The sequence below is a fragment of the Seriola dumerili genome, unplaced genomic scaffold, assembly GCF_002260705.1.
Source record: "Seriola dumerili isolate Sdu_G_001 unplaced genomic scaffold, Sdu_1.0 BDQW01000052.1, whole genome shotgun sequence".
Taxonomy (NCBI): domain Eukaryota; kingdom Metazoa; phylum Chordata; class Actinopteri; order Carangiformes; family Carangidae; genus Seriola; species Seriola dumerili.
The window spans coordinates 18,161,764-18,171,286 of record NW_019174307.1 but is presented as its reverse complement, the minus strand read 5'-3'; the positions used below and the strand labels follow the sequence as shown (position 1 = coordinate 18,171,286).

At 39.8% G+C, this 9,523-nt stretch overlaps 1 protein-coding gene across 2 annotated transcripts; it reads right to left on the bottom strand.

The window, feature by feature from the left end:
• Positions 1 to 847: 847 nt before the first annotated feature.
• LOC111218371 (solute carrier family 22 member 5-like) lies at positions 848 to 9,211 on the bottom strand. Of its 2 annotated transcripts, none has more exons than XM_022740645.1 (11): positions 8,650 to 9,211; positions 6,888 to 7,103; positions 6,357 to 6,460; positions 5,972 to 6,126; positions 5,626 to 5,797; positions 5,103 to 5,229; positions 4,929 to 5,029; positions 4,277 to 4,491; positions 3,204 to 3,386; positions 2,484 to 2,619; positions 848 to 1,568 (listed from the first exon to the last, which is right to left on the bottom strand). In XM_022740645.1, the coding sequence occupies exons 1-11, from the start codon at positions 8,857 to 8,859 to the stop codon at positions 1,466 to 1,468; spliced, it is 1,722 nt and encodes a 573-aa protein (XP_022596366.1). In that variant the 5' UTR covers positions 8,860 to 9,211; the 3' UTR covers positions 848 to 1,465. The 2 variants fall into 2 exon arrangements, with proteins under 2 accessions (XP_022596366.1, XP_022596367.1); XM_022740646.1 differs by having other exon boundaries at positions 6,888 to 7,100.
• Positions 9,212 to 9,523: the final 312 nt, after the last annotated feature.

Below are 9,523 nucleotides of genomic sequence, written 5' to 3'. Positions count from 1 at the left end.
TGTAGGGACAAACTGATAGTGAGTTTCATCAAAGTCAGAGGAAAGAGGTTCAGAGAAAACCAAGCAATAAGAAGAATAGGGTTGGAAACTGACCCTCCCTCTTAGCTCTCAAAGCCATACACTTTTTTGACACAATTTAACAAGAGAAGCTGTGTTTATTTATTTAGCCACTACCGCGTATTTTGATTTCTGTAAAAAAACAAAACAAAAAAAAAAACATATTTTTTCTTTTTTTGCTTTAATTTTGAAGGACTGGTTGCCTCTTTCCCAGTAAAACTGCAACTTCATAAAACTGGAGTCATGTGTCCGGGGAGGAGTCACAGCCAGACAGGCCACGCCCTACCTAATTCAGACCACTGAGGCATTCAGGCGCCCTCAGAAACTGCACAACCTATTTTCACAATGACAATTATGTTCAAATAAAAACAAAAAAAACAAGGTACATTCAAAAGTAAAGAATATAGAATTATTATAATTTAAAGAGATGACATTTCAGTGCACAGTTTAGACATTAAGAAAGTACATGTTTTGATTGATTTATTAATTCATACATCACATTAAATATATACACCACCTTATATTTGTCTTGATTATACTGGTAGAAACCAAACAATATATTCTGTATAAATATATTAATATTAATATATTACCAATCCTGAATCTTGTAAAGTAACTTTACGACTGCTAATACCAATGCTACACCAGCTGCTACAGGAGACTTTACAGGTTTCACATTCATGTGAACTTCAATTCATGGTTATGATTAAATATCTGTCCATTTTCATATTCATGCTGAGACTGATTGTCAAAATCATAACCATGTCATATATGGTTTACTGTCTAACCAACGCCCCCCCCCCCCCCCCCTCCTGTTAAGGGAGTTTTTCCTCTTCGCTGTCACCGAGTGTTTGGTCATGGTGGGAACAGTTGGGTTTGTCTCTATAGTGCTGTAAGTCTTGACCTTACTTCGTAAAGTATGTTATGATTTGGTGCTATATAAATAATAATTGAATTGACTTGAATTCATGCACCAGTGTTTCATCCATGAGCAGCAACACAGTAAACTAGATCTACAGTAATTGAAGTAACCTGCTGTGTGATTCTGAGTAACGGTTTTTAAAATTTCTTTCTTCTTTCGTTCTTTCCATTGACTTTAATGGAAAAATACATTCAGTTGTTTTGTGACTCTTTATTTTCAGCAAAGCTTTGCATGAGATTCCCTTACTGTATGGAATAACCATAAACTATAGTTGCTTCTTAAGGTGTCAGTGAATGCATCACAAAAGGCTCTGCAGGTCCTTTCCAAGTGTTCACAAGTCACCACCTGGTGGACACAAGAAACTACACCACCATCCTGTCATAATAGAATAAAATCTCTTTTATAAAATACAACAGTTTTGATGTTTTGGGCAGTTTAAGTGTTGTCTGTAGTTTTACTTTTTCATTTGTTTGTGTGTCAGCAGTCTTATAGGCGAGTTGTGCAGATGATTTCGGGTGCAGTGGCCTGCTCTTTAGTTGATTTCCCATCATCCTTTGGAGGAGGGGTGGAGGCCCATGGCAACCAGAACCTGGAAGCCAGATGAGGAGAGGTGCATCGATCAGACTGCAATACAGGGTTTTTTTCATCCAAGTGTTTTTATTTACGTTTTGATTTACTTATCTTGTTCTATATATTTTTAGCAATTTTTTTGTAATGGATATGTAATTCAAATTGGTATATTTTCCTCCCATACATATTTTACACATATATTTGTATTTATTTATATTTGTATTCATATTGAATTTTATATGTATGTATCTGAATACTTTTGTTCAGTTCATTTCAAAGATCCATAGTCATGTTCGTAGACTGAATTTGTCCACTTTTTCCTGTGCGCTCCAGTGCACTTCAGTATGAACATCAGTAAGTGAATGCATCACAGTCAGCACTGATTTTGACTGTCTTCAGTACAGAAGTACATTCAGTCTGTTTGTGATACAAGCTGTTGTGTTCAACACAAAACTAGCCAATACAAGCATACAAGCTCATTGAAAATGGTGATTCCATATAGTCAGTTCAGTTTGAGTATTCGTTGATTAGGATTTGTTCATACTGATACACACTAATGGTGCTTTCACTCTTGTCACCAGCCTAGACACACAAGTCTTGAGCCATCATTTCAAAGCAAGAAACTGCTTTGGTTTGAGGGAGGCCAGGTTATGGAGGAGGACCACAGACATTACACAGACATTGAGCTAGTGCTGTTTAGAAATGAGCAAACTAATCTCTTCTACTGGTACTTTTACAAGTAAAGTATGATATACAGTATATGGGGTCTACACTGGTATGTACTGCCATCAGGTTAATACTCCTGATTCCTGCTGCCCACTGTTTGTTTTTTGGTGACATGGTGCTCCAGTTTAGTTAAGTTATACAACTTTAAGTGCCTGTTAGTGTTAATAATTGTGACAGTGAGAATTGTAAAATGACTTTGCAGACTTACCTCTGTGTGGGCGGCATCTGTTGAATGGTGTCAGGAAGCGGCTGCCTGAATGTTTCCGGCAGGAAGATGCAGAGGAAAACGCTGAGCAGCGACAGAGAAGCCACAACGATCCACGGCAGGAACGGATAGAACACAGCTGGAGACGAAACCAGACCAGATGAGAACAGATCAGGTCACAGAGAGTTCATACTTTCAAGACTTGTACATTGCAGAACTTCATGAGCATTAAAGGGTCAGTTCACCCAAATTTAAAAAAGAATGCAGATAGTTTTTGTTTTATTTGTCTATATTTTGAGATTTCGGTCACCCACCCAATCAACGGTTTTCATAGGGACAATTTCTAAGTGTGTGGATTATTCAGTGTCAGAGACGTATCTCAAATCTCAGCATGTAAAACTGGAACTTACTGTTTTGTTAGATACAACATATTTTGCAATTAGGATGAACTGACTCTTTAAAAACCTGACCTTGATTCAGAACCAAAGAACCATGATATAAATTATGACATTCCTGATGCCATTTATGATGCTTCTACAACTGCTACGACAGCAAGTATTCTGATTCTCTGCACACCAAAAAAATCACTCAAAATATAGTATTATGAAGTATGAATATAGTATGAGGTATGAACTTTACACATGAACAAATTGGTGCGAACGAATCAAATGTGTTATAAAGTTATTGTTTATACAGTATGATGTATGAACTGAGAAGTCTCACCCAGCTGCAGCAGGTATGGAGAAACAGCGGACCCCGCTCTGGAGAACATGGCGCATGTCGACATTGCTGTGTTTCTGATGACCGTGGGAGACAGTTCACCAGTGTATATATACAACATCCCGGTGCCAGCCATAATGCCAAATTTACCCAGCAGCACCAGGGCCAGGGTGAAAGCTGGCTGACCTATAGGGAGAATGAGGACTGTAAGCTGGTGATGTGGGAAACAAAGCTTAGAGGTACTGAACCTCTGTGAAGCATAAGAATATATGCTAAACTCCAATGATTGCACATTCATAACATAACTATGTATGTTTTTATATAATAAGCATCCAAACAGGGTTATGTTAGAATTCATTAATTCATTAATCATACTACTACACTTCTACACAAGCCTTTCAGCAGCAGGTAAATCTCTGTATCCTAGAGATTTCAAGCGAGTTTGCGAGAGCTGAAGAGGGTGTTCCTGCTGTCTATATGTATATTGTAAACATATCTGGAGGCTCAATTAGGCACCAGGCAGACAGCTGCATTATTTCTCATTTATAAGGTGTCCCCTTGCAACACAGTACAACCTGCAGCAGGTACGTGGACAGGAACCTTCAGCATGTAGTACTATGCTGCTCGGGGGATATATTGAAAGTCCAAGAAACAGCATGCAGCTGTCTGTTGGGTGCTTGTGTTGAGCCTCCAGATATGATTACAGTGGACATATAGAGAATGGATCACCCTGGTCCCAGACTGCAGGTTACAGTTAGCGTTAGCCAATTACCTAACACTACAGCTGATAAAAACAGCAAAATTAACGATCACTGGCTGGAAATGAGAAGCTGTTTTCATCTACCTCTGTCTGAAATCAAGGGTCCATTGTTTCAAAAATTACTAAGAATTTCAATGGTAAATTTGCAACTGTTATTGTAAACTGCTTATGTGTGGTGCAAGAATGGAAATCCTTGACTAGGGGGGTAGCACTTATGAAACAGTCATTACTTAAGTCTTTAATAAGATGAATATTTATTTTAAGAAAGAAAGAAAGAAGTGAAGGAGTACAGCTACACCGTACTTGTTGTACTCACTGTGCAGAGTGACCTGGATGAGGAGCAGTGCTAGCACCCCCAGCAAGGTGAATGATATAAATGACAGGCGACGAGGAAGACTGCGTGCCGCCAGCCAGATAGTGACATATGCTGGGAGCTCAATGGCCGACAGCAGGAAGTAGTTTAGGAAGGGGTTTCCATAGAGGCTAGACATGTTGAATGACAACCCAAAGTAGCTTACGCTAATAGAAAACCTGCAAACAACAAGAGAACAAGACTAAAAATCTGAAGTCCTGTAGAGGCTGCAGTGTTGGTAACAGCAACAGTATTACAGTAATGGACAGAACAAACAACATGGTGATGATTTGGTTTTAAAGATTTTAGAGTGGTGGAGCTTAAAAGTTTGTACAGAGGGTGGTGTTAGAGGAAAGATCGTGGGGGTCATTAAAATCTAAAGGGTTCACCCTCTGGAGCACAGGAATGCAATCAGGAAATGTCAGGGCAATCTGAACATTAGTTTATAACCTTGCTTGTGTGAGATGGTGATGCTAGAGGGAAGGTAAGGTTACCTTGTTGTTGCTCTTGATGAACTAACGACTCAATCTTGCTATTGCTATATAGCAAGGCAAAAAAGGGGGAAGTTCCTGAATTCTTAGGGAAGGTTTTGAGATGTAAAAGTGCTCTGACTCACCAGATGAGCCACAGAATGAGTGTGATATATCGAATGTTCGTGGTCCTCAGCAGGTCCAGGAAGCTGAGGGACTCTGCCTTCTGGCTTATTGTCTTTTCAACCTGTGGAGAGACAGAAACTTCTGACCACTGTCCTTTAGAGTGTGGGATAAGACTGAGGTTATGAGGTCCTTACGTTGGCTGACAGGAAGATGACGTCTGGAGGTTCCACTTGGTTGTTCAGAGCTGCTGACCTCAGTATGAATTCTGCTTCCCGCAAACGGCCACGAGACACCAACCAGCGAGGGGACTCTGGCACCAGCCTGGTGGACAGACAGACAAACACAAAAATGTATCCGGTGTAATTCATTAGAAGAATATATAGCCTACAATAGCCACGGCAATATATATATATATACATAATGTTTCAAGGTAATTACTAACAAATGGTAAATAGAAAGCTACACAGATTAACCTGTTAACCTTAAAAGATAAAACATTAAAACCTTTTCAACTTCAGCTATTTTATAGGGTAGTACGATCATCCTGATTGATCAATTTCTGTTGTACAGAGTTGAGCCAGGTCAGAAATGATCTGAGAACCATGATGAAAATCTGTGAAAAACAGTCAAGTCAAACTATGAAGATGTCACTTATTAATTAATCATATAGTACATAAGATGCATTTCTATCTTGATAGCGTACTGAGGTAATCTTACCGCCAAAGGGGAATACAGGCGAGACCGGGCACGGTCATGGCCAGTGACAGCTGTCTCCAGTTCCTGACCAGGTAGGCAGTGCCAGGCAGCAGCATCATAGCGATCACGTAGACAAAAGGCAAAAACAAGCTGGAGAAGAGAACTCTGCTTGAACCAATCAGGATCTCTGAACCTGTGGGGGGAAACGCTATGTTTATTTTGGGGTTGGAAGCTATGACTTAATACAAGGCCCAAAGAGACAGAAGAAGATGGTGAACATTTTAAATTTAAACAATTTAGATCAACACAAAACAACAACAACTGACAACAACAACAACAGTGTCCTGAAATTGGAAATAATCCTTACCTAGTACAAATACAACTATGTAGCAGGCGATCTGACCCATGCCCAGCATGAAGAAGAGCACAGTGAAGACGGACCAGGACGGAGCGAAAGCCAGAGCGCCGCTGAAGATGCTAAGCATGGCGATAGAGCCGAACAGAACAGGTTTCCTGCCAAACCTGTAGTACAAATACAACAGAGTGGTGTCAGCAACAAAAGCCACATAACAGTCCTCAGATATTAATGCCCAAGAAGAAAGACACTGAAGGCTGAAGATATTGTTGGCAGTATTCATCAGCAGAGGATGTTGTTGACCATGAAAGCTTAAGTTTTTTGAATGTCCAGGGTGACTTGTAGCAGCTGAGAGGATTAGTTACGGGAGACAGTTTGAGCTAAAAGTGTAAAGTACCGGTCAGAGATCTGGCCAGAGACGAAGCATCCGCACACCCCTCCCAGGAAGTACACAAGAGAGGTCAGAGGTTGTTTCCACTGGTCACTGCACACAAGGTTAAACTGGAAGACAAAGGGACTTATGGGGATTCTGGACAACCAAAATAGAATTTGAAATCCATTTTCAAATAAAGGTAAAATGGAAATTTAGCTGTTGCACCAGAAGTTGTGGCACAGATACACCTCTCAGATGGATGACATAAGCAAGACCCCAATCCAGTCATTGCTAGTTTTTAATCTGAGCTTCCTGTAGACATCTGAGGTCAGTCAATGATTGGTGACCACTGAGAAAGGTCAAGATGTCCTGGTTTTACAGACACAAGCTGTTGTGACCACACTGGATCCTTATATAACATGCTGCAGTCTAAACAGTAACATACAGTAGGCAGGAGGAGGGGGTGTCACCAATAGCAACAGCAAAAACAGTGAAGTTACAGATACTGTTATCGTGTTAGTATGTGGAGGGGATGCAGTAGTAATAGTTCAGTACCTCTGTGACAGCAGTGGATTGGTAGAACTCTGTACTGTAGATCCATCCATCTTTACAGCCCTCCTGCTTCAGACCGGAGAGGACGACCTCTGGACCAGATCCAGAGAGGTTCTGGATCTGGCCTAGGCTGGGTCTGGTTCCCATTGCAGACAGGTTCTGCACCAGGTCCAGCTCATACCGGCTACAACTGCTCCTCTCCGTCAACCCGGCCACCTGCTGACCAGGAAACAACATCATCACTATTTCCAACCTCCACTGTGTGTGCAGAATCAGTCAGGGGAGGTGGAGAGCAGAGAGAGCTGACCGCATCTGTTCAAACTAGACCAGTTTTAACCTGCATGGGGATCACAGCATACACACACTATACAGTAAATTATTAGCTGTATATAACAAATAACCTTATTTTAAACCCAGTATCCCACAGTGCCGCAATAGATATAGAATATTTACCCAAGTATTGTGCTTTATATTATGTACTATACTTATACTACTGCACTACATATCAGAGGTAAATATTGTAGCCTAACTTTTACTCCACTACTTGTATTTAACACCCACACTTATCCAAATATGTGATAAACATATACAATATGATTCATTTTTATATCAACATTAAAATGCTTCTTACATGTTAATGCATCAGTAGTGAAAATACAATAATCTAACATGTAATAATATGAACTGAGAGAAGCCATTCAGCTGCATAATGAGTATTTTTACTTTTAATACTTTACATTGTGCTGATAATACTTCTGTTGTTTTCTTTAGTAAGAGTTTGAACACATGAATTTGACACACAATGCAGTATTTTTACATTGTTGTATTTATACCTTTACTTGAGAAGAAGATGTAGATACTTCTTTCTTTACTGGTGAACCATAATGTTAATGTTGTCACCGGTTTATATTGAGAACAGTTGTCACTTGTGCTTTGGTCTCGAAACACATGTTGCTCCTGAGTTTTTCAAATATAATTTTCAAGTCTTTGTGCACCACCAACAGTGTTTCCATTCATAACATTGTAGCGAGATGTGGGTGGGAGTTGTGGCGAAGATCATGAGAGAACATGAGGGTAACATAAAATATATCAGTCCCAGGGGGGAGATGAATAATCCTAAAACTATCGGCAAGGCCAGATACCACTGAGGTGAAGTTCTGTAACTTTCCTACTGAGAAAAGAAGTCAAAAGTTCAGCTGCAGAAGCGGTTCAGGAGACAGCCCCGTGTTGAGTCCCTTCTTAAAACCTATCAAGTCCTTTGATTAGATTTTATAGAAAAGAAACACTGTATGAGTTTTGTCAATGTTCAATTCAATGACTGGTCACCTTTAGAAACCAATCTTTAATAATAGTTAATGTACACGGCCAGCTGGTCTGTGTAAGTGAGGACTGTTGTGAACGTTTTCCAAAGTAAAGGATTTTCTATCTGTGTCACATTTACCATAACTCTCAAACCAGTGAGATGTAAACAATGAATTTTCAGCACTGAATGCTTTTTCAGTCAGGTGGTTTTTTGGGGGGGTTTTTTTGAAGACTTTTCTCATACTTGTCACTTTTATAACCCATAATTATCTTCAAATATTCATCTCGTCTTGCACTTTATATGCATATAAACAAACTTTCAGTGTAGATCAAACAGAAACTGTAGTGGACAGTCAGTAGGACGACATGACAGAAATTTTGATTTGGGAAATGGGCTAATAAATTGAATTTGTACATCAATTTACAGTGTGATCCCCTGGTTCCAGTTCGGATGGGTTCTAACCTGTAGTGGGATGCTGGCCTGGATCCACTCTTCGCTCAGATTGCTGTGGGCTGGGATGTGGCAGTGGTGGGGGGGGCTAGCCAGCAGGAAGATGACAGACAGGAGGTTGTAGCCACATGGAATAGCGGTGAGACAGAGCAGGAAGAAGACTCTCCTCTGGAACGGGCCCCAGGTCCCCAGGAACGACACCGACTCCTCGTAGTCCTGCATTTTACTGGACTCTGCTTAAACTCTACTCTAGTTGTTGATGCTATATAAGTTGATGCTGTTATAGGTACTGAAGCAACTATAACAATTGGGTTGACTATACATGCACGAACAATATCTATCTCAAAACTACAAATACTTTTAGAGCTATTGTACATTTAGAAAATATTTATGCTGGAGTACTATTATTGTGATAGCTGTAACAACTACTAATCTATAAGCAATATTACAACAATAAGTACAAATGCCTCCTGTTACTACAAGCACAATAACTAGTTCTCCCACCAGTACAAGTTCTACTACAATAAGTGTAAATATAATGGCTATTTGAGTACAAATACTATAATAACTCCTGTTGTAGTGTCAGCTTCTCTCTGCAGGATCTCTCTGTCGCTTCACACCTCCTTTATCCAGAGAAAAGAACTCCTCCTCTCTCCTCCTCCTCCCCCTCTCATCCTCCTTCAGAAGGCTATGAGAAAAACTACACTTCTTATCAGAAATATATATAAAGTGAGCAGAAACATTTTGTCCATTTTGAAAGATAGAAGTGATGATTATTGGGACTAAATGAAATCAAGTATTAAGAGTTAGTAACAGAGGGTTTCAAAGATATTCATTTGTTTTTAATATCATTAAGTGCCTTTTCATACCAGTGATTATTAAAGAT

Coding starts and splice junctions, on each gene's coding strand:
- LOC111218371 (XM_022740645.1), bottom strand. CDS start 8,859: ATGCAGGACTACGAGGAGTCGGTGTCGTTCCTGGGGACCTGGGGCCCG. Junction 2,620..3,203: donor TCCATACCTGCTGCAGCTGG/GTGAGACTTCTC, acceptor TTTCGTCTCCAG/CTGTGTTCTATCCGTTCCTG. Junction 1,569..2,483: donor CAGATGCCGCCCACACAGAG/GTAAGTCTGCAA, acceptor TCTGGCTTCCAG/GTTCTGGTTGCCATGGGCCT.